The sequence below is a fragment of the Eptesicus fuscus genome, chromosome 2 (assembly GCF_027574615.1).
Source record: "Eptesicus fuscus isolate TK198812 chromosome 2, DD_ASM_mEF_20220401, whole genome shotgun sequence".
In the NCBI taxonomy this organism is placed as follows: Eukaryota; Metazoa; Chordata; class Mammalia; order Chiroptera; family Vespertilionidae; genus Eptesicus; species Eptesicus fuscus.
This window is the reverse complement of record NC_072474.1, coordinates 58,801,849-58,827,601: the sequence shown is the minus strand read 5'-3', so window position 1 is coordinate 58,827,601 and position 25,753 is coordinate 58,801,849. Positions and strand designations below refer to the sequence as shown.

Below are 25,753 nucleotides of genomic sequence, written 5' to 3'. Positions count from 1 at the left end.
GATTATTATGTGTTCAGACATCATAATAATCTGGCCACTCAGTGTATTTGCGTTCTTACAGCCTCTTCTGACATAATGGGAAAACAATCACACAGCTCAACTCTACATCCTTCACATCTTTTTTCCTTTTATAATTGAACAGGCACTACTTAGGGTATTTTAGATTTTTGCCTTACATAGTAAATGCTACAATGTAAGCAGCCGTCACATTCCAGGTCTCCCATGTGATGAGCCTTCAGTGGAATGAGACAGTATAGGGACTTGGACCTGGGAATGGAAAAAATACTGCCAGGTAGAACGTCGGATAAGCTGACCACAAGAAATGTCACCATGCCTCTACTCTGTGCTCGAGGAAAAAAAAAAAAAGCAGAATTTTATCTCTCTACTAACCACCTGTTTTTCCTACCCTGATATGGACAATTCTACAAGCCCGCTTTTTTCAAAAAGCCAACCTCTTCGTGCAAGCCCACTTTCCCCAGCTTATAAAAGCAGCCAAGCCGAGCCAGCCCCCAAGCAGGTTCAGAGGACCTTCCTGTCCTCTGTGCTGCCTCCTTTGTGCTCGAGCATAAGCTTAGTAAAATCTGCCTGGAAACTTCTCTGAGGTTTCCTGTTGATTTCCTTCTTGGGGAACCCAAGAACCCCAATGCTGGTTAACAGTAAGAACAGTGATTTTCACTGAGAGACACACATAAAAAGGAAAGACATCTGTGAGTTATGCATGAACTACAAGGTGATCCAGATGGAGTCTGGGTTTGCTTCTAAGCCCTGAACGTTGCTCCCCTGTAACACTGGGGGCAGGCAGCACTCCCTCTGGTGCACCCAGTGTGCACCTGGCGCACAGGACAGTGACAGTGACACAGGACGTGCTCAATAAGGAGTAATCTCATTCCCTTCCAAAATCGTATTCTTCAGTAATTACTCTTATGGGAGCGTTCTCCAACACATATCATACGTGATCATCTTTGTGGGATGATGTCTAAGTGGTGTGCCTTACTTTTGCTCATCATAGAAATGAGAGACATTTACATCTGCCTTGAAACACGGCAAACAGTGGGAAGAAAAATTCGTGGGGAAAGCATCGCACCATTATAATTTTAGAAAAAACAAAGAAAATCCAATTAACATTCAGTTATTCCCACTGTGGGCAGGAGGTAAGTAATTGGGGAGAAAGGGAAGAAAAATTCTTTTGGAGATTGTAAATCAGTTGATATTTGGTTGTTAGCGGGAGTTTATACATGTTTTTTTTCTGGCATCATGACCCTAAACAGTGCCTAGTGCTGCCACACGGACCAAAGTGAGTGACCCAGGCCACGGTGGTGTGTTTACTTTTCACAATTACAGTCCACTGCATACTTACTCTTCCTGTTTATTCCTTCTCACAGAGGACCTGCCATAATGCCCATGCTTATTAAGGGTTTGCTGACTCAAAGTGGGAGGCTGACTGGGCACAATGGACAAGAAGGGCAGATAATCTAAACTGAGTATTTACATTACCTCTGACACAATGCACATACAGAACATACCTTTCTAAAGTTTCAACTTTGCACCACTTATGTTCTGAGCAATTAGGGGTTGGGGGCGGACAACCATTGTTTCCCAACATAGCAAGTATAAAACTACTAGAATCAGTAGCAAGGTAAACTCGGTTCTTTAAAAAAAACTCTCCCAATTTTCTCTTGGCCCTGGCCAAGAATCAAGTTTTGATACAGTAAGGATTCAATAGTTACTCCACAACAAAACATGTTTTGAGTTTAGAACACTTGGCAGTTGTTCTCAACCATTTTTTTCTGTCCTATCGGCATGGGGGTATACACTGTTCTTTTTTAATAGCAAGGGAATCACTGACTCAATTTCCAAGACTATTTTTGAGATTTCTAACCTTTCTTCCACTTCTTTTCATCACATCTCTTACTTCATGTTCCTGCCCTTTTCACCTTACGAAGCATAATGGGTATTTACACTCCAGAATATAAGAGCTAAATAATTGCCTTAATTTCCCCCCCTCCAAAGAATCAACTGGTGTTTATGTTACCTCTGCATCCTCAATCTATTATTTATTTATTTAATAGAAATCCCTATGACACTATTAGGCGCTTTGGCTTCACATAAAGAAGTAGAACTATCCTCTTCCATCAAAGGAGCATACATTTTAACTAAGGGGGCATGAAATATTTGTGAGGAAATAAAACAATAATGCCATCAGTATAAAAGGGGTGCCAAGGAGGTCACATAACTGTATGCTGTAAATTACTACTGACAGTAGTAACTAACATTCAAAGACACATCGTTTCACATTAGCTCACTAGATTTTTATCCTTACAACAAATCTCTGTGGTAATTTCCATAATTTGCATGTAAAATATAGGAAATTGGGGATCAGAAAACTCACATGACTTATCCAGGTGCCATAGTTTTTAAGTGGCAAAAATGTGAATTGGACAATGCCACTCTCCTGCTTAAAACCTCCCAGCCCCTTTCCATTTTGCTGATGGAAAGAACTATGTCTAAGCTTTTCACTCCAGGTGACAACGTTCTACACAATCTGGCCCGGCCTCCCTTTACATCATCATTCCCTCCCATTTTCCAGAAACACAGACCTATTCTCTTGTTTCTGGAACATACCTCATCGTTGAGGCTTTGCAGGAGGTGTTCCCTGTACCTGGAAAAAAAACATTAAGTAAAAAGTAACACTTACTGAGTGCTTATCCTGTACAAGTGCTTTACATGTCTTAACTTAGGTACCTAAGACTCCCATCTCTGTGAGGTAAATACTACTACTAAGCCCAATTTACAGAAGAGGAAGCGAGACTCAGAAAGGCTAAGGAAACTGTCCCAGGGCATCACAGTCAGAAAGTGGCAGAGCTGGAATCTGAGTCACGTCCGTCCAGCGCCAGTCTATGACCTGAAGCATTTTCTAACCTAACTCATGCTTCTGCTGCTCTTGACTGGGCTGACTTCCTGTACTTGAGATCTCAATGTCAATGTCACCTCTATAGAAAGGCCTAAGGCAAAGTCATCATTCAGGCACTCTGTCCCCAGCCGAGAAACGGTGCCTTTCACTGGGCAGGCCAGTGATGGGCAACCTTTTGAGCTTGGTGTGTCAAACTTCGCCAAAAAACTGAGCATAACTCGGGTAGTGTGTCACTTTGAGGAAAAAACATTATTTCGCAAATGTTTCATCCTCAGGAGCAGCAAATGTTTCATCCTCGGCATGTGGCCGCCTCAGCGGCCGCGTGTCATCAGAAATGGCTACGTGTGTCAGTGCTGACACGCGTGTCATAGGTTTGCCATCACTGGGGCAGGCACTTAATAGTAAATATTTGTGGAATGCATGAGGATTAAAAAAAGTTTGTCATGATTACTATAATTTTGGAACTGTAAGGTACCTTCAAAATACTTTATTTCAACTTTTGTATACCTGAGGAGGCCTAGTGGAGAGACAGTGAGGTTCCTGAAGGAACCAGACAGGCAGGGGGAAAGCGAGGACTTGGGGCCAGTGCTCCTAACAGCCAGCTCTCTATCTGTTCATCTTATTTTGCCCCCGACTTTGAGGAACTTCTGATAGTGTGTTTTTAATAAAATTCTGATGACAGGAGCCACATTTTATGCATAATTAAGGGAAAAATTATGAAACTAAAACTCATGAATATAGAAAAACTGCTCATTTTCAGTATAGGTTTATGCTTTGAGTGGATGGATAACATAAATGACTGAATGGCTAAAAGGGACAAGAAGTTTACTAGTATTTTACTCCTCTTTAAGGTCATTTTCAAAAAGGAAAGGTTGCTAAGTTGCAAACAAATTATAACCTTTTGTTCCTCTGCTATAATATTAATCTAACTTAAAATAAATAACAATCTTTAAACTCACAGCTCACCCAATTTTCCCATCATCTAGACTGAATGGTATAACTAAGCAAAGCTCAAGCTAAACATTGTCTACCAGGCTTTGTACATCCAAGATTATCAGTACATTCATCTACCTGAATAGGTCCCCACCATGCCTTAGGGTGCACAGGAACTCTCCTAATAAGGAAAGCATGGCTGCCTTTCATTTCTTTGGGCAAAGCTGTGTTTACCTGGAGAGAACTAGGATATGTGCCTGACTGATCCCACAGCGTAAAGGGGTGAAGTCATCACAGAGCTGAAGATGGACTACCATCCAACTGAGCCACCTTGGCTTCTCTAAGATAATTTTATTTGAAATAAGGCCATTTTATCCATTAAATGGATGAAGGATAGCCTAGGGCTGATGACTTTTCCTGAGACAATGAAAATGCTTAAGACCTCAGAATTCCAAAACACAAAAACAACCCAAAACATTGCAAAATTAAAAATTGGTAAATACATGTTTATGTCAATTATCCAATCACAACTGAACAGAAATCAGTTTTTAAAATAAATTGTAAATTAGTATGGCTTGTGGGTGTATTTTAACGTTTGATGTGATATGGTATGAGACAGTCAAAAGCAAGAGAATTTAAGGGGAAAGTCTTTGGGAAGATGAAAATAAAAAATGGTCTAGAAAAAAAGCAATACACTTAAATAAATGCAAAGAATATTTGTCGTTTCTATTTAAAAATACATCTATCAGCAAGATTAATTCGTGCTCATGGAAATTACATTGTTTTATATTAGGAATGAATATCATATATTATAATTATATCTTGGAAGCAACACCTAACCTCATAAATGTCCCTGAATGTCTGTCTTCCAAGGCATACGCTTGTTTCCTACTTTAAGGGCAATTTGCTGTTGCAATACTGTCACTGACGTGAAGCCCCAGGATTGTAAGTTTACAAACTAACGTACCTGCATTTCCCCCTTCTGTTTTCTAATGGAAAACTTAGAGGAGGTATGACAAATGTAACAATGGCTGTATGTGGTGGTAAAAAGCTGAGAACTTGAACAAGTGAAGTCAGCCATAATTTATATTAATATATCTAAAAATGAGTCCTAATTCTGGAAACAGACGTTTCTTTTCTAATCCCAGAGGTAATTATTTTTCCCATATAATATGCTTTTCATAATATTTTCTTAATGGGTATTATTCAGAAGACTGTTCTTTTGGAAACAGTGTAAAGTGTCACTATGCGTCTGTAATTATTATTCAAATGATCTCTACTTCCCCAAATCCAGGATACTTTTCTCAGATCTCTTTCTCCTTGATCCCTCTCCACAGCCCACCCCTTCCTGAAATTCCATTTTCTTTGGCTTTGGTGATGCTACATTAGTTTCACTCCTCTGATCTTTCCAACTGCCTTTTCCCATCACTTAGCTACAGATGCTCCCCAGGATGTCACTGCTCTTGGAGAATTTGTCTATTTTGTCTTCAAAAAGGAAATCAGACCTTGGGTGTTGGGGTGGAATGGGTAGGGGTTAGGAGGGAGGGGGGAAGGGGGAAAAAATGGGAGATACCTGTAATACTATCCATAAAAAATATATTTTTTAAAAAGTAAATCAGAATGAATGACTTTTAAACTCTAGCTCAGCCCCCAGATTTTCCTCTAATCTTATTATAGTTGTCTATTTCCACAGCCCTAATGAATAGTTCTTGGGAAGATTAGCTGAGGCTACAGGAGAAATTACACGCCAAATCATTGAAAGCAATATCCTTGGATATAGGTATCGGAAGCAAGAGACAGATATGATCTGTTTTAAATAGGTAATTCTAGTAAATAATGTGAATTTAGATTGAAGTGAATAAAAGAGAAAACTAGTTAAGAAGTTATCAAAATCAGCCAAAGAAGAGATAAAGAGAACATGGGGGGCGGGGGTGGGGGGGGAAGTATGGAGTGCATTAAAAAGGAAAAAGAGAGCTCCGTGTTAGCTAAGTGTGAATGAAGCACAAGCCACCTCACAGGCATACACCCTCAAATAGTCACATGATTAGGATCTCTAAGATAAACCCCACTGCAACAGTTATCACAACTGTAATTCAGTAATTATTTAAGGAATTTCCCTCTTATCCCATAGAGCAGTGGTTCTCAACCTTTTCAATGCCGAGACCCTTTAATACAATTCCTCATGTTGTGTTTTCCGATGGTCTTAGGCTCTACAGCAGAGGTTCTCAACCTGTGGGTGAGAACCGCTAGCAGGGTCACCTAAGACCATTGGAAAACACAGGTATTTACATTACGATTCATAACAGTAGCAAAATTACAGTTATGAAGTAGCAACGAAAATAACTGTATGGTTGGGGGTCACCACAACATGAGGAAATGTATTAAAGGGTCGCAGCATTAAAAAGGTTGAGAACCACTGCCACAGAGTATGAACTCCCTAAAGGTATGAACCATGTTGTTTGGCCAACATCTGGCACACTGCCTGCTGGCATATAGGATGCACCAAATAAATTAATAAATACAAATTATAGAAAACTAAAATCACATAAAAATATTAATGCTGAAAAGAAATTCATATATCACCTAATAGCAAATAGATGATTAGAAAAATTAAGGGACTTGCTTAAAGTACACAAAGTTGGTAAATAACAGAGGAGCGACTGGAATTATGCTTCTGCAAGACTCAGTCTCTATAGTAACCTCCTGGGAGAAAATAAAGGAAGGCAGATATAGGGGTGTAAGATAATTCTGGAGATTATATAAGTGTATATATACTCTCCCACAATAATGTTGAGAATATAAATTTGCCAATGGATTTTGTCAACAGCTAAGCCACATGCCTCAATGTATATATTTATATATTTTTTGTAGATAGGTCTAAGTTTGCTATTTGTCATTACTGGATGATGATACACAGAGTTTAAAAGGCCAATAGCTATTTTCAATTTTATGCTTAAACAAGGCACTATTTCTTTTGTTAAAATCTTATAGATAGCAATCACATTGCATTAGTAAACTGATTTTGCTTTCACTTGGATTTTCTTTCAGAGGCATGAAAAATGAGAAAAGCAGAATCATCAGAATTTGCATGTGCTTTTTTTGTGTGCTTTTTTTCCCCACCCCCAAAGAGAAGTAGTATTCATTTTAAATGTTTTCTTCAATTTTTAAAAGTTATAATTAAAACGAACTATACATGCACAGGCAAAGTTACAATAAAGTAATTAATCCCACAACTAACCCTTGGCTGAAGAGACAGAGTAAATGCAGTATATAACAACATCTTAGAAAATTGTGATCTTGTGGAAACACAGCAGACCAAGAGTCAGAAGACATCCTGCCTGGCTGGTGTGGCTCAGTGGTTGAGCATCGACCTATGAAACAGAGGTCATGGTTCGATTCCTGGTCAGGGCATTGCCCAAGTTGCAGGCTCAATCCCCAGTGTGGGGCATGCAGGAGGCAACTGATCAATGATTCTCTCATCATTGATGTTTCTATCTCTCTATCCTTCTCCCTTCCTATCTGAAATTAAAAAAAAAAAAAAAAGACATCCTATTTTTAGTCTTCCTGCTTACTGGTGGTGTACCTCATGGCCAATCACTGACACCCACCCACCAGCCACCTCAGGAGACTTCTCTCTTCCTAAGATTGACATCCTATCTAATAAAAGAGTAATATGCAAATTGACCATCACTCCAACACACAAGATGGCTGCCCCCATGTGGATACAAGATGGCCAGAAGGGGAGGGCTGTTGTGGACGATCAGGCTAGCAGGGGAGAGCAGTTAGGGGTGACCAGGCCTGCAGAGGAGGGCAGTTGGGGGGACCCAGGCCTGCAGGGGAGGGCAGTTGTGGACGATCAGGCCAGCAGGGGAGAGCAGTTAGGGGTGACCGGGCCTGCAGGGGAGGGCAGTTGGGGGGACCCAGGCCTGCAGGGGAGGGCAGTTGTGGACGATCAGGCCAGCAGGGGAGGGCAGTTGGGGGGGGGGGCCAGGCCTGCAGGGGAGGGCAGTTAGGGGTGACCAGGCCTGCAGGGGAGGACAGTTGGGGGGGACCAGGCCTACAGGGGAGGGCAGTTGGGGGGAACCAGGCTGGCAAGGGAGGGCAGTTAGGGGCTATCAGGCTGGCAGGGGAGCAGTTAGGCGTCGATCAGGCTGGCAGGGGAGTGGTTAGGGGGTGATCAGGATGGCAGGCAGAAGTGGTTAGAGGCAATCAGGCAGGCAGGCAGGCGAGCAGTTAGAAGCCAGTAGTCCTGGATTATGAGATTGGGCCTAAACGGATAGTCGGACATCCCTCTAGGTGTCCCAGGTTGGAGAGGGTGCAGGCTGGGCTGAGGGACCCCCCCTTCCCCCTTGCACAAATTTTGTGCACTGGGCCTCTAGTATAGAATAAACAAGATCATGAATGTATGTTTGAAGGGAAACATGCAATTTCATTGTTAAAGCATTACTTAATAGACAAGTATTGATGTCCTCTGGTTGGGCATTTCTCTTTAATAAATAATAGACTGACTTAAAGAACCTTGAATTTATGCTGGACTGTATATTTCTCCAGATGACCATTAACTGCCAGGCAGATGCTATTGCTTAATTACTGCATTCCCACAGAGACTGAAGGAGTACAGGGATTATTTTTCAAAGTATAAGAAATCTTTGACTCTGGCCCCAATCAGAAATGCTCAACCACTAAGCCTGGTTATTCTCTAGAGAGGTATATTCTAGAGAAGAGTTCACACACTTTAGTAACATTGCCTCACACTGATAGGGTAAGAGACCTGCAAAACATCTACACTTGGTCCTTACTCACATGAACCCTGACCTAAAACGTACTGACCTAAGGTTACTAGGGAAAAAACCACTGCTCCTTGCAATAAAATAAAGTATTATTTCACATAAGAAATATATATAAATCACATTGTATATTTTAAATACTATTAGTTACTAATTTCATATATTACAAATAATCAATTGCTTTGCTGAGCAACCATTTGAAGATCTATTGCCACCTCTTGAGTGAAACCAAGGTCAAAAAGCATTCTGATTATTTTTGTTTGAAAAACCAATGCTTGAAGCATCATTGTTACCATTAATCAGAATAATAAATTTACCTTGCCCACAGAATATTGAGAGGAACACTATGTATGGTTCACATAAAATTATAAATCATCATAATTACAGGGGAAAAATAAATAGACACCCAATGAAGAATTTGTTGTATCATCTTGTACATTCAATTTCAAACTTATGTTCTTAGATGATGATATGTATGATGGACTTGAGTTTACTATAATATTGAACTATATAAAATCACAATATTTGGCCACTTTGAACTAGAAAAGTGGCAGTTTTATATGGTTTCAGCTAATATTTTTATCCATCTGACCAAGAGACAATGACAATGCAGAAATTTTCCTGCACTAATCTTTTTTCTTTCTCTAAAAGCAATGGTTTATTCTCTTGCCTAGTTCAAAGTTTCAATTGAAACAGACCAAAATAAATGTTATCAGTTCTATTCTAGCTCTGTAATCCTAAAAACTGATGCTTTGTACACTTCAGTTTTTACCTATAAAAGTATGAAAGTACCAACTATTCTTATGGATTCACCATGAGAAATAGATGATTGAATAATACATTTTTTATATACACACAGAATTTAATATCCACAGTAAAAAGTCCTGGCTATCCTATCTAATAAAAGAGTAATATGCAAATTGACCATCACTCCAACACACAAGATGGCTGCCCCCATGTGGACACAAGATGGCCGCCACTAGATGGCCAGCAGGGGAGGGCAGTTGGGAGGGACCAGGTCTGCAAGGGAGGGCAGTTGGGGGCAATCAAGGCTGCAGGGGAGGGCAGTTAGGGGTGACCAGGCTAGCAGAGGAGGGAAGTTGGGGGCAACCGGGCCTGCAGGGAAAGGCAGTTGGGGGGGACTCGGGCCTGCAGGGGAGAGCAGTTGGGGGGGACCAGGTCTGCAGGGGAGGGCAGTTAGGGCTGACCAGGCCTGCAGGGGAGGGCAGTTAGGGGCAAACAGGCTGGCAGGGGAGCAGTTAGGAATCAATCAGGCTGGCAGGGGAATGGTTAGGGGGTGATCAGACTGGCAGGCAGAAGCTGTTAGGGGCAATCAGGAAGGCAGGCAGGTGAGCAGTTGGGAGCCAGCAGTCCTGGATTGTGAAAGGGATGTTTGACTGCCTGTTGGGCAGTCGGACATCCCTCGAGGGGTCCCAGATTGGAGAGGGTGCAAGCTAGGCTGAGGGACACACACCCCCGTGCCCGAATTTCGTGCACCAGGCCTCTAGTGAGAAAATAAAAAATGACATAAACTAAAGGATGTAAAGGTACAAATAAAACATGATGTAAACTAACAAAAAACATTTCTAGAATCTTAATATATAAAGAGTTAATATGCAAATTAGGCCAGGATGCCGTAACGAGATGACCGGACAGGGCGAGGTTGCGCTCGCAGGTGAGGCCCGGAGTGGAGACAGTGACAGAGACAGGGGGGCCTGCCCAAGCCGGCGTGGCAGTGCAGGCAGCCCAGAGTGGACACAGGCAGGGGAGCCGGGTGGGAGGGAGAGGGGTGCCTGGGGCTGGCTGAGCCGCAGCGCTGGACACAGGCAGGGGGGTAGGGGGGCCTGGGGTGGAAATCAGGCGCAGGTCCCGGCCACCCGCGGCGCCAGTCAGGCGCAGTTCCTGGCCGCCTGTGGCGGTGATCCGGCCTGACTCCTGTGGCGGCCTGCGGGGTGCCTCCTCTCACGGTGGGAGGCGGGGCGCCTCCTCACGTGCTGGGCCTCTAGTGCTTTATAAAACAGTAGGATTAAAAAGGTACATAAAATATAATATTGATAACATTTTAATAAAGAATATATACATGGGAAAAGACGAAGGAAATAAAAATTTAAAGTAATTATTTCTAAGTAATAGAATTAGTGGATGATTTTTCACTGTATACAATTTTTCATGTTTTTTCAAGCTTATACAATTTTAAGAAACAAAAATACATAAGCAAAAACTGGACAAATGGGATGATTTGTCATTTTACTAAACAAATGGCTCAATATTAAGTATTTCAACTATACCTTGCAAACCTAAAATCTAATGGGAATTTTTATACTTAGAAAAATATCTGAAGTTCTGAGACAATACATGCACATAATTATCCAGGAAAATCCTGAAAAAGAAGAATTAAATGGAAGAATACAGCTCATGACATTAAAATAAAAAGGGTATTGCCCTGCTTGGTGTGGCATCATCCCGTGCACAGAGAGGTCGCTGGTTCAGCTCCTGGGCAGTGCACATGCCAGTGTGGGCTCTATCCGCAGGAGGGGGCATGCAGGAGGCAGCTGATTGATGTTATCCTCTCCTACTGATGTTTCTCTCTCTCTTCCTCTCCCTTCCTCTCTCTCTTAAATCAATAATAAAATCATATTTAAAAAAGAAAGAAAGAAAAGGGTATGATACTAGCACCAGACAAGCAAATAGATCAGTATGGTAGAATAGAGCTCAGAGAAGGCTAAAATATATTTAAGAATTTGATGTGATGATAAAGTGACATTTTGAGCCACTTGGCAAAGTATGAATTACTTTGTTTGGTTATCGGGCTAATTATTTCAGTGAAAAATTACATCTTTAAATCATATCTTTCATATCTTATTCCAAAGTAAATTTCACTAGAATCCAGTATCTAAATATTCAAAAATTTAAATATAAGATGAAATATAAGAGACTATGTAATAACTTTTAGATCCCATATCATACCTTTTCTAAAATAATTTTCACATATTTTCAAGATTTAAATATTAAAATATGAAACTGCAAAAATAAATAGATAATATAAATAAATATTATTCTTAAACCCTTGTGGAAGAAGGCTTTTTAAGGATAATATCAAACCCAAACAACACAAATTGATACACAGAATTAATAAAATCTTTAAACTTTTGTGATAAAAAGTTTGAATTACAAGTTCAAATTTAAATGATAAGCTGTGAGAAATATTTTCAATATATAACAAAAGGAACTCTTAATAATTCATTACAAAAAAAGCAACAACAAAAAACAGCACCAGCTTAGAAAAACTGAGAATAGAAAAGGCAATTTACAAAAGAAAAACTATATGGGAAAATAGGCTTTAAAATATGATAAACCTCACAGTAATCAAATAAGAAAAAATAAATTTAAATTTGCTTATTATATTGGCAAATATGAAAAATAGTAACTCCAGCACTGGAGGAGGTGTGGGAAAGGGGACACACACACAGATTGCTGCTTACAAACTGGTGTAACTTTTCAATGAAGAAAAAAATCGGATATGAATATTCTTTGACTAAGCAAGTCTACTTCTAAAAGTACATCCAAAGAAAAGAATTAGTGAAGAATGAAAAATGTATGTTCAAGAACAGTCACTGCAAAGCTGTTTATAGGGATACAGAGTGGTGATTAAGAGCTTGGAGCGGAGGAGCCAGGCTGTCTGGATTCAGAATGCTGGCCCTAACCTCTTCCTTGCCATGTGACTTTGAGCAAGTTAAACTTTCTGTGCTTCAGCTTCTTCTTGTGTCGAGAAAAGAAATGAAAAGCACTTAGAACATTGCCCAGAACTTAATAAGCACTCAAAAAATATTACCTATTATTACTGCTGAGAAAAAAAAAAAAAGAAAGAAAGAAATGCCATTTCAGGGTGGGGATAGCTTAAATAAAGAATATTGATCAAAAGATCACAATGCTATGCTGTCACTAGAAATGATGACATAGAATTATACTTATATGCATGGAAAAATGCCATAATAGATGACATTAAGTTTTAAAATCAAGGTTATAATGCAGTATTACTTTATTACCCCATCTTTAATCAAATATATACGTGCCCACACAGAGAAAAGAATATGGAAGCACATAAACTTAAAGTGTGAACAGTAACTGAATCTAGGTAATAGAATTATGGATGATTTTCTTTATTTTTATTCTAATATATTTTTATTGATTTCAGAGAGGAAGGGAGAAAGAGAGATGGAAACATCAATGATGAGAAAGAATCATTGATCGGTTGCCTCCTGCAGGCCCCCTACTGGGGATCGAGCCTACAACCCTGGCATGTGCCCTTGACTGGAATTGAACCCGGGACCCTATAGTCAGCAAGCTGATGCTCTATCCACTGAGCCAAACCAGCTAGGAAGATGATTTTCATTTTCATCTTTATTCTTGTGCTTTTTGCTTTGAAAAAATTTTTTTTACAATGAACATGTTACTTTTGTAATAAAAATAAACTTATATGCAATTTTTTTAAAAGGGCAATTGAAAAATCAATTATCATAGTTACCAGTGACAGGGGAATTGATAACACAGAGCGCAGGAGATTAAGTAACCACTGGAAAGGGCTGGCACAGGTTTCAACAGAGAAAAGGCCAAACTTTAAGATCACTCATCCTATATAATAAAAGCTTAATATGCTAAGTGTCCGGTCGTCCATTCAACCAATCAAAGTGTAATATGCTAATGATATGCTAAGGCTGCTCAACCGCTTGCTATGACATGTACTGACCACCAGGGGGAAGACGCTCCAACCAGTAGGTGAGCTTGCTGTTGGGGTCCAGCTGATCAGGACTGAGTGAGATGTGCTGGACATGCCCTGGAGCCCTACTGTGGTCTTTCCCTGGCTGGCCAACCTCCTGCATCCTTCCCCGGCCCTGATCATGCACTGGTGGGGTCCCTTAGCTTGGTCTGCGCCCTGTTGCAATCCAAGAGCCCTCAGGGGATGTTGGAGAGCCGGTTTCAGCCCGATCCCGCAGGCCAGACCAAGGGACCCCACTGATGCATGAATTCGTGCACCGGGCTTCTTGTTCTTTAATATGCCAGAAATATGTTATGGAGGATGGAAGTATAAAAACAATTGTGTTAAAAATTAAATGAACAACCTGCATTTTATGAATAGATTTGTTAACAGGTTATAAATATACTAGAGGCCTGGTGAATGAAAATTCATGCATTGGAGGGAGGGGTCCCTCAGCCTGGCCTGCCTCTTCTCACAGTCTGGGAGCCCTCAGGGGTGGGAGGCAACCTGGTGATCAGGGGAAGGCAACGCTCCATCACACCTCTGCTGCTGCCACTGCCGGCAGCGTAAGCCTCGGCCGGCTCTGGTTACCTGAGCCTTGGGCGGCTGGGCAGCTGCCATCCGAGGCTTGCCTGCACCTCAGGCTGGCCCTGGGCAGTTGGGGGGCTGAGGGGACTGGGGGACTCCAGAGGCAGGCATGTGGGGCGGGCCCGGCTTTGCTGCGCACCTGTCACCCCGGCGGGGCTGAGGGGACTGGGTCCCGCCATCTTGTGGCTGTGGGTGCCCCATCTTTGAGGGCATGGCAGTCAATTAGCATATTCCCTCCTTATTGGTTGTGGGTGCCACCACCATTGAGGGTGGGGCAGTCAATTAGCATATTCCCTCCTTATTGGCTATGGGTGCCGCCATCTTTGGGATGGCATGAGGGTCAATTAGCATATTCTTTATTAGATAGGATGACTATGAGAGATTAGGGTCAGGGCTTAATTTTAAAAAGTGTTAGTTGTTTACACTTTTCAATCCAAATTATCCATTTTCCAAAAGTGAAATCCTGGGCTACAAACTACACAAAGCTGCTTAGCAGTAGCTAACAAATAAGATAACAGCAACATTGTAGGTTTATCTGGTTACACATCCTGTTTGTGTCTACAAATTTAGTTGATCTCATCTAATGTTGTCCAAATACCTAATTAGACACACACACACTCACACACAAACACCAATCATGCAACTACAGGTTATATATTAGTGATCTGGTAAGATTGACTTACTGTGCTATTTTCCTGCAAGATTTGAAGAACACCCATAGCAGCTTTAAAACCTTTTTTAGCCCTGGCTGGTTTGGCTCAGTGGATAGAGCATCGGCCTGCAGACTGTAACGGGGTTCGATTCCAGTCAAGGGCACGCACCTCTCTTGCAGGCTCACACGGGAGGCAACCAATGGATGCCTCTCTCTCTGTCTCTCCCCCTCCCTTCCACTCTCTTTAAAAATCAATGGAATGCTCCCAGGAACAAGCTGGAATTACAACTGAAATATGGAAAGGCTTCCTGAGTAATCAACGGAAACTCACAGGAGAGAACCCTGACACCCAAGGACCGAAGGTGGAGACCGCACAGAGACTGAATAATATTGAATGTGAACTATAATTGAAAAAAATATATAGAGAGAAAATTGTATATCTTTTTCAGCACAATAAAAAAAATTCTCAGGTGAGGATTAACAAAAATAAGCCACAAATCTTTTTTTATGTGGACATTAGGCAAAAATGGAGCATCTTGGATAGAAGCATACATGAAAGACTTATCACCCAAAATAAAAAATTGATAAAAAATTGATTTATCTCTTTTAAGCTCTGGAAATACCTATATTAATGATTACCTATTGATTAGCAATGAAATACTTGTTTGAAGGGATAGGATTAATTTACAAAGCTACAGACTAAAAGCAAAGAAATAACAAAAAATGAAGAATTTGATCAAAATGGCTCATTATCACAGCAATTAGTTTAATTATTGAATATTAAAATGTGGTTATTAATGTTACTAAATGATGGAAAGTAAATATGCCCAATGAGTTTAACACAAAGTGTCAAGAATATTAACCAAAAAAAAAAAAAAAAGTCTGAGCTAAAGGTCATTAGGGAGTCTTTGGTTTCTTCATCAATGTCATTTAACAAACAGTTTTTTAAATTAACTCTAAATAACAGTACATACAAATATCTAGGTTTTTCTAATATTAATCTCAGCTTTGAACAGGGTTTTGTCAAAGGAAATTTCAGTTTCGAAGGAGTCATGTAATAATACTGGAAAGTATAAGATTTACAATTGTGAATCCTGAGGGGAAAAAAGCCACCTACTAAGATGGACTCCTGGTGGCTAACTGGGCTCAAAGGTTTAAAAACAGACCCTAGCAGCCCTTTCTGCAGAGGGGCCTCTGGCCACACTGCACTTCATGAAGAAGCCAGAGCGGGACTGCCTGCGGGGCAGTGTTTCTGCCCTCTGAGCCAGCCTTACAAAGGCTTTCCGGAGCCCTATTTCAACTAGTAAGACAGGAGGCTTTCCCGTCCAATCGGAGCTACACAGCTCTGGCTAATCAGAGTGGCTCTACTCTGACCAATCAGGACAGTGCCTTTTGGACCAACCACACTGTGAGAATCTGGAGTCCTCCTTTGCATACGGCCTGACCAATCAGGGAACAGAGGCGAGGACTTCTGTCCAGCTTCCCTCTGGCTCCGGGAGCCTACTTTCCCCTTCTACCAAAGGAAGACTGTGTCTCCCTGATTGAGCCGAAACACCCAAGATGCCTCACCAGAGAAGCGTGAAGCAAATGGGGCGGACTAGAGCGGAACAGCGCAGCGCAGCGCAGCATAAAGCAGACCAGCCCTGGGCAGAGCAGACCAGACCATCAAACGGGGCAGAGCAACGCTGTCCAGCCAGAGAGGGGCCAGCCCAGAGCTGTTCTACAGTCGTGCTGTATCGTAACTGAGCTGTTTTGCACTGCATGAGGTTTCCTTCTTCACCGCTCCTCAAATTGGGGACTCGTTGGCATTGATTTGGCACCACAGACCATTGGTTGACACATGGAGTTGCTATTTATGAGAAAATTAGTGTCCAAAGTCAGCATGTGAAAAGAAAAATCACGCACAGCCAACATTATACTTTAAATTCTTAAAGTACAACATGCCTCAGCATATCTTAAGAAAATAGGTTTCCTCCTCTATTGAAAATAGATTCCTCCTATTGTGTCCTCAGGTGTATATCGCCTTAGGGCAGATTCACAAGAAAACAGAGACTGAGTCAAGGACAAGGATGCTGGTGTATTATTTTGGGAGTAGGAATACTGGGCAGCATGGGTGAGGAAAGGAGGCAAGTAGGGATGCAAAATAGTGATTTCAAAAAAGAACCCCAATGACACACAACAGTTTGCTTGACAGACGCCTTGTTTGGCAGTCTGGAACTCAGCAGATGGATGCCACGGGCGGGAGAGAGAAGAGATGCGCCTACGTTCCCCCTGACCCCTGTTTCCCTTCATCACAGGGATTTAACTGTTCTCCCATCCAGGCTGCATATCTAGCCCCTCTGGCAGCCTGTCAGGAATTGAGATCCTAGTATGGCGACCAAAGTCACTGGGGAAGCCAGAAACTCTGGGCAGGTGGCTCGGTTGACTCAGCTGCAAGGCAGCAGCCAAGGAGAAGGACCCAGCATTCCCAAGGCAGGTGGAAGGTCAGTTCCTGGTAGCAGATTAGTCTGGGAGGTAGGTAGTTCCCGGGCAATTTTAGGGAGTCATAACATATGCTTCTGTTACAAGTACTAAGTTGAAGAAGTTGGTTACAGGCTCCTCCCTGGCCCTGGCCCTGACCCTGGTCAGAGCTCGTGCAGGAGGCAACCAATCAATGTGTTTCTCTCACATTGATGTTTCTCTCTGTGTTTCCCTCTCTCTTCCACTCTCCCTAAAAATCAATGAGGAAAATATCCTCGGGTGAGGATTAGCAACAGCAACAACAAAAAACACACACATACAAAAACAGAAACCGGGATATTACAAAATTCTTTAGAAAAAATGATATAGAAAATATATAGTTTACAGTCTAAAGTTTGATGAATTTTTCATAGAAAAATACTTATTACTATGCCACAGTATATGCTACAAAAACATCATTATATTATTATTTTATACTATAAAAACATCATTATATTATTGCCATAATACATTATAAAAAGTGTAAACTCCTCCGTGGCACAGGTCCACCTCTAGGACATCATTCTAAAGAAATAGCTGCATGTGTACATAGAGTCACGCTCAAGAGGTTCACTGCAACTGTTTTGTTTTGTTTTGTTTTTCAATTACAGTTTACTTTTTATATTATTTTGTATTGGTTTCAGGCGTACAGCGTAGTGGTTAGACAATCATATACTTTATAAAGTGTTCTCCCTGTATTTCCAATACCCACCTGGCACCATATACAGTACCTGTTTATTTTTTTTAAATGACAATAACCTCAGTGCTCATCAATAGTTAAATAAACTAGAGCAAATTTCACACTACTCAATACTTTAAAAAGAATGATGTATAAATTATACTGACATTAAAAGTTCAAGTTCTACCATAAAAACAATCAAGCTTCACAACCTATGCACCAGGATCTAATTTATATTTAAAAAAAGATTATCGCTGTGCTCAGAAAGCAGGATGGAAGGATATATACCTACTGGTTACTGATTTTATTTCTAGGGAGGAGGTTGGAATGGGAGGGACTAATGGAGGATATTTTATTTTCATTCTACATAACTTTTTATTGTTTGAATATTTTTAAATGATAATATTACCCAATCATCTAAATTTAATAAACCTGTAACTGGATATACATGTTGAAACCTCATAATTAAGAGCCACCTAGAGCCCAGCCGGTGTGTTTCAGTGGTTGAGCGTCAACCTATGAACTAGGAAGTCATGGTTCAATTCCCAGTCAGGGCACATGCCTAGGTTGCTGGCTCGGTCCCCAATGGGGGGTGGGGGTGCAGGAGGTAGCCAATCAATGATTCTCTCTCATCATTGATATTTGTATTACTCTCTCTCAGAAATCAATAAAAAATTAAAAATAAATAAAAAAATATTAAAAAAAAAAAGAAGAGTCACCTAGAAGCCTGGAATCCAGAACACCAAACAATCATATATTGTTTGTGTATTTCTTTCCATTTATATGGTTATATATTTCATAGACATTATTTTGTATCTAAAATTTTATATTCTTTTACAAATTATTTCATGAGGATGTTCCCATATCTATTAGAAATAAATCTTCCTCATCTATTGACTATACAATGTATTCACATTAATCATTAAGAAAAGTGTTGCCTTCGTTTGTCTTTTAGTGGTTCATGGTGAGACTTGTCCTTGAATGGCAGCTTTCCACTGACCATCTTTATAACATACTGTATACGGACTAACTGTGGTCACTAGAGTTGAAGTGTCTACTTTTCCTTGATGTAGTTAGAGGAACTTCAAGAAAAAAAATAACCACTTCTACCTCTTTAGAATCAGTTAGATAAATGAGACAGTACAGTACTTTCTAACTGCTCAATAAACACTATCTGTTATAATTATTATAGCCTATTTCAATGAGAAAAGGACCTGGTAGTGACGTCTACATCCGTAAGTTTAGAAATACGTACCAATTAATAGATCAGAGCAATAGGAATGTACTTAGTGCCATTGAACTGTATATTTAAAAATGGTTAAAATGGTAAATTTTGTTATACAGTATATGTATGTGTGTGTTTTAATCCTCATCCGAGGATATTTTTCCCATTGAATTTTAGAGAGAGTGGAAGGGAGGGAGGGAAGAGAGAGAAACATTGATGTGAGAGAGGCACATTGATTGGTTGCCTCCCAGTTGCGCTCTGACAAGGACTAGGGATCGAACCTGAAATCCAGGGATGTGCCCTTGACTGGGAATCTAACCCATGATGCTTTGGTGCAAGAGCTGATGTTCTAACCACTGAGCACACCCACCAGACCTATTGTGTATATTTTATCACAAGAAAAAAAATTTTTTTAAATACATTTTTATTGATTTCAGAGAAGACGGGAGAAGGATAGAGAGACAGAAACATCAATGATGAGAGAGAATCACTGATTGGCTGCCTCCTGCACACCCTCTACTGGGGATCGAGCCCTCAACCCAGGCATGTGCCCTTGGCTGAATCGAACCTGGGACCCTTCAGTCCGCAGGCTATCCACTGAACCAAACTGGCTAGGGCAAAAAAAAAAAATTAAGCTATAATCATTAGTAGACTCTACAATAAAAAGTCATCACTTATTTGATATTTTGACTAACTGAAGCAGGTTATCAGAAATTCCAGATCAACCCCAATCCAGTACGCCAGTAATGATATGCGCATCCGTGTGTTATTAAATAAGCATTCTATTTACAATTTGCTTTCACCTCTTCTAGAACCTAGGGTTTCAAAATTGCTGAGTAATATTTTCTACTTACCGTTATTTCTTAGATGCAAGTCACCAAATTTTACTCTGCAGATAAACGTAAAAAGAAATACAGCTTTTTTTTTTTTTTTTTTTACTACCATAGAGCTCCTGAGTAAGATAAGAATTAGTGGAGCCTGTGTTCCGAGACATTTATGTACGAGACCCTAACATATCCTATGAAATGCTGTTATTTAAAATTTAAATATCTAAGGTTACAAAGGGGATCATTATTAAGGCAGAACTCCTCCCCCTGGTAGGCTGCAAAGGTCCTGAAGCCTGCAGCCACTATGACCTGAGCCAGAGTTTATATTTAGACAGTGGTTCTCCCGCTGTAAAATTACTAGTTCTGGGCAGCTGAATGGCTCTGCAGACTAATGGAGTGGATAAGCAGATACATTATTAAGAAAAAAACAAAAAAACTTCCTGAGAATTTCTGAGAGCTTTTAAAGTGTGGGAAGTGTCCTTTCTCTTTCTCTCTCCTTATAACTAGAAGGAATGTGTTTTATATCAGCAGGGATTAATAGGAGAGTGAAAAGCAAAGTCCCTGGATTGCAAGATCATGTTTCATACTTTAAAGAGCTTTAAGGAATAACAGGGAAAATATAAAGCTTTACAAAAAGTCTTGTGGCTAGTGATGTAGCACCCACCACAGAAACTAGTTTATTTCTACGCTAGTTTATTCCGGGAAAATAAATAAATGTAGCTGAGGTTACATTTTTCTGTCACTGACATATTCTGCTTGTAATCTTCCATCCATTAGCGATGTTTTGAACTTTATCACTATTAAAGAAATTACGCACTACATCGTTTTCCTCCCCTTTCTGCTAATCAATGTTTCAGATTAGATTTTTTTTTAAATGCCCTTTTTTAGTGAAAGTAAAGCTTATTTACAGAATTTTAAATAAGGCTGTTTGAAATATGACAAATGATGGTTTCATAGAGGGTATTATCTGCTTTCTTAAAAACTGGTACAAACCATGAGGCTAAAATGCCCAATAGCAAGATGGAACTTCTCCAGCAGAAGTTGGTTGACTTTCTGGTTTGAAATAGTATATGCGTATACATTCCAGTCATTTCAGGCAATGCTAAAAGAAAAGGGGTATGTGATAATATTTAAAGCAAAACTCCACTAACTTACTGAAAGCAACTGGGCCCGAACACAGTGGCGAGATTGTGGACATTCATGCGATTCTGCACATGGAGCTTGGCTACCTTTGTCAAGAACCGGCAGAGGTACTTGAGGAGGCAGTAATGCGTGTCTGGCAGCTCTTTGATTAAGGCTCTTAAGCTATTCTCCTGAGCGTCATTTCTGTCATCTGAAAATAAAAATAAAAAATGTACTCAGGCATATTTCACAGTGACAATAACAAAAACACACAGGTATTTAAATTCTAATACTTTATTGAGAAAAAAAATTCCTAAAGACTGAGACAGGCCATCAAAAAGGGCACGGTTGGCCCTAGCCGGTTTGGCTCAGTGGATAGAGCGTCGGCCTGTGGACCAAAGTCCCCGTTTCGATTCTGATCAAGGGCACGTACCTTGGCTGCAGGTTCCTCCCCAGCCAGGGGCCTGGTAGGGGCTCTTGCAGGAGGCAACCAATCTCGATGTGTTTCTCTCACATGTGTTTCTCTCTGTCTTTCCCTCTCTCTTCCACTCTCCCTACAGTCAATGGAATCCTTGGGTGAGGACTAACAAAACAAAATTAAAAAAAAGGGCACTCACTTTTGCTTTTCCTATACTCCTTAAGCATTTAACTTTTTGTAATGTTAAAGAATTCCTAACTTATTCAAGACATGCTGAAAACCAAGAGCTTTATTCACTGCATGAAATGGGTTCCTTTAAGTGAAAAGATGCAAGTTCTTGACTTAAGAAGAAAAATCGTATGCTGAGGTTGCTCAGATCTACTGGTAGAGTAGGAACAAATCTTGTATTTCTGAAATTGTGAGGAAGTGAAAAGGAATTCATGCTAGTATTCCCTCGCACCTCAAACTCCAAACGTGCTGGCCACAGTACGTTAAGTGCTTAGTTAGGATGGGAAAGCATTAAATGCCTTCAGGGTAGAAGACACGAACAGAAAACATGTTCCAGTGGACAACAACAGTGCTGCACCAGAAAGCACTGAGCCTACAGCCTTTAGCAGGGGGCCGACCCCCTGTAATGAGTGACACTAAGCCATTTACTGAAAGACAGGAAACATTACACAGAAATAAGTCTGGACTGAAAAATATAAAAATTACTGGAGAGAGAGAGAGACCAAATTCACAAAACTTTTATTACAGTATAGCATTATGATTGGTCTATTTTATTACTTGTTATTACTGTTGTTACTATCTTACTGTGCCTAATTTATAAATTTACCATAGGTATGTATGTATGGGAAAAAACATAGTTGTATAGGGTTTGGTACTATCTGCAGGTTTCAGGCATCCACTGGGGTTGAATGTATCCTCCTCGAATATGGGGAGACTAGACTGCTGTACCTATGTGACCTTAGAGTTTACTAGATTCTGTTTCATTATTTGTAAATGGTAATATTTACTATCTTATAGGGTTGTGATGGGGATTAAATGAAATGATACTTGTAAAGTACTTAAAAGAGTGATTGATGCATACTAAATGCTGTAAGTATTAATAACTCCTTTTACTTTACCTCTATTGAGGTGTGGTTTTATGACCACATGGAGGTTGAAATGAAATGTCTTTAATAGGAGCCCATTTCACCTTTATGAATGTTAGAATAAGTGATGCTACTGAACAGCAATGCCAGGAATGTGTAGATTTCCATCTTTGTTAGAACCGTTTTGGAGAACAATCTATTTGTAATCAGAATTATTATTTCTTACTGACCACAAACAATATGATCCAATAAACTAATTTTTAGGGTGAAATAGATTTTTTGATATTAGAGGCTTTTCATATTAACTTAATTTACTTTTAAAAATGAAATAAATCATATTCAAATACTTGGATAATCCACGTAGTGTGTTGCTTTGATGACATTCTTTCCCACTGCACAGATATCTTGACTTGCAAAGTCAAGATTTACTTGACTAGCAGCAAGAAAGGGAAATAATTAAGTTTGGAGGTGATTAAAAACTAATTAAGGACTAACCATTTCTCATACCTGTATATTAGAGCGATAAATAACTATGAAGAGAAAATGTAATTCTATTTTGCCTTTTTTTTTTTTTTTACAGTAATGAATCCAAAGTGAGTCTCGATGTTTTCGTGGGTGTGTTTTCTCTGTGGTTTACACCATCCTGACTTCCTTGCTCATCATTTTCTTGCTTCCATTGTGATTGTATATTTATGTTTGAGTTGTCTTTATAAAAAGTTATTGTTGGAAGCAATTTATTACTAAGCTTCATTCACGTTTAACAGCCCTGAAAATGAATGGTCCGCTGGCCTCTGTCTGAAATGAAATCTCAAACACTTGCATGTGAAGACACCTCGTCAAATAAAATAAATTCTCAAATAGTTATGAATTTTATGACAATAACATCCTTAAAAATGTAGCACTTTCATCATTTACTTCCAATTTTTGAAATGCAATAAATAATCTTCCCAAGGAAATAAAATGGACAAATAATGGGAATAAAAACAGATATATTCAGAGACTCTCAAGCTTATTAAAATAACATTAAATCCTTTATGGCATGAATGGAAGAATCAGTAAACATATTCTCAAAAAACAAAAGTAATTGAGGAAAATATGTCTTGTCTTTATCTCATTCTATGCCCCCAAACTTCCATTTCCTCTGATGGAAGATGGATTCACTGATTCACTCACTGGGCGAGAATCTTGTGTGTCCTCTATTTCAGTGGTTTTACAACTGCGTACCACATTCGAACCTTCAATCGTCACAATGTGCCTCCTAAATCTTTCTTTAAAGATACTGACAGTGCAGTAAAGGCTTTTCTTTATTAGCATATTTCTTCTCACCTCTTTTCATACTGATTAACTATGTGCTAACATACTGAGAATCTGCAGTTTGCACTGCCTTCCAGAAATATGTGGTAAATGGCACCATTATAGCAAGACTTCCTACACGAGAGAATCATCACGGCTCAACTCCTGTGGAGAAGCCTGTAGGAGAATGCCCAGCATAGCACTGAGTCTGGGAGTCTGGGTGCAAATGTGCCTAATAAGCAGGTGCCTTTTCATGTTTGTGAGAAACACAGTTCATAATAATTACTTTATTATTACTTTCATTGTCTTTTGATTTGCTGATACCTAAATATAATAAATACTACCTATTCCCTCATGTTCTTGCATTTATATTGGTAATTACAATGGCTCCCTCGAGTTTTCACATTATAAAAAAGAATTAGCAGTGCTTCTATTTTTATACACATTAATTCATGCCATATACTTATTGCACACCATCTGTAATATTTCCAGGTGTTTTCTATGTGTCTGACAACGCTGAAGATACAGCACTGAACAAAAGAAACTTCATGCTTTTATGAAACATATTCAAATCAAGGGGAGAGACAATCAAACAGTAACATAAGTGCCATGAAGAAATATAAAGCAAGGTAAGGGGAAATAAAGCCGAGTTATGCAGGGGTTGGGAATGCTATTTCATGTAACACAGTCAGGGGGTCAGGGAAGGCCTCTCTAATATGGGACCGCTAAGCAGAGAGATGAAAGAAAGAGGGAAGTGCATTCTAAGCAATGAAAAGGGAGCCCTGAGGGGGCCTTGGGGCTGGGGCCATGTGGTATAGGTGGGAGAGTGGTAGGAAATAAAGTCAGGAGACAGTGTGGGGGAGGACTAGGGCAGGTCAACACAGTCTTATTTTAAGCCATGCCCCCCCCCCCCCAACTCCCTACTGTCACCCTGAGTGAGGGTTTTGAGCTTTGGGGGGATGCGACTTTAGAGGGCCACTCCGGCTGCTGTGCTGAATCTAGGCTCTAAGGGGCAAAGTCGAAAGCAGGGAGACTAGGCAGGGGACTATTGTGACAGTCCAGAAAAGAAAAAGCCGGCTGGCCCTGGACCAGGTCGATAGCAGTGAGATGGTAAGACATGTGCAGATTCTGGATAAAGTTGAAACGTGTCTTGTTTGTTCTACCTGTGCAAGTTGATTTATCTACGTAAAACACATGTATGAAACAATCAATCAAGAGGTCTTTATTGAGTGGTTTATTCTATGCTAGGCAAAATTCTAGGCATTTGTGATGCAGCAGCAAGCAAAACAAACCAACCACTACCTTCATGGAGCTTAGAGTCTAGTGGGTGAGATGTTAAACAATAAATATAGTAATAGGGCTAGAGTAGCTGGGAGTACCAGCCCGGTGAAGGATGGTGACTGAACTTATAAATAAGATTGTTAGGAAGGCCTCATTGAAAATGTGTCTGATGTTTGTAGGCAGTTTAACCTTTTGCACTCAGATGTCGAGTGTGACTCGACACAGTTAGCATTAAATCCCGAGTAGAATAAAGGAATCGAGAAAAAAGCAAGCGAGTGCAAAGGGTTAAGTTAAAAAATAAAAATCCAAAAACTGGCAAATGTGAGCTTAGAGTTGGAGGTTGAGTTTTAAATGTCTCTTAAAATCCCTCAATCAATTCCTTGCATATAAAAAGTGGTTAAGAAATAGTTTTAGGAGAAACCAAGATGGCGGCATAGGTAAACACCTAAACTGCTGCCTCGCACAACAATTTCAAAACTACAACTAAAATACAAAACGGACATCATCCAGAACCACAGGAAAGCTGGCTGAATGGAAATTCTACAACTAGAAGGAAAGAGAAAAGCGCACGGAGACTCAGAGGAGCTGCAAAAGGCTGAGGTACGGAGACGCGCATGCACGGAGAGGACAGGCAGCTGAGTGCCTGGCTGGCTTTCTCTAGCGGGAGGGAGACAGAAGCTCCCGACTG

At 40.2% G+C, this 25,753-nt stretch overlaps 1 protein-coding gene across 1 annotated transcript in view; it reads right to left on the bottom strand.

The window, feature by feature from the left end:
- The window catches only part of FAM13A (family with sequence similarity 13 member A), a 254,998-nt gene that overhangs the window by 198,132 nt on the left and 31,113 nt on the right, over positions 1 to 25,753 (bottom strand). The window contains exon 3 of the mRNA XM_054727491.1: positions 21,013 to 21,190. Coding sequence (XP_054583466.1) covers positions 21,013 to 21,190 — 178 coding nt within the window. The remainder of the gene's footprint in view (positions 1 to 21,012; positions 21,191 to 25,753) is intronic.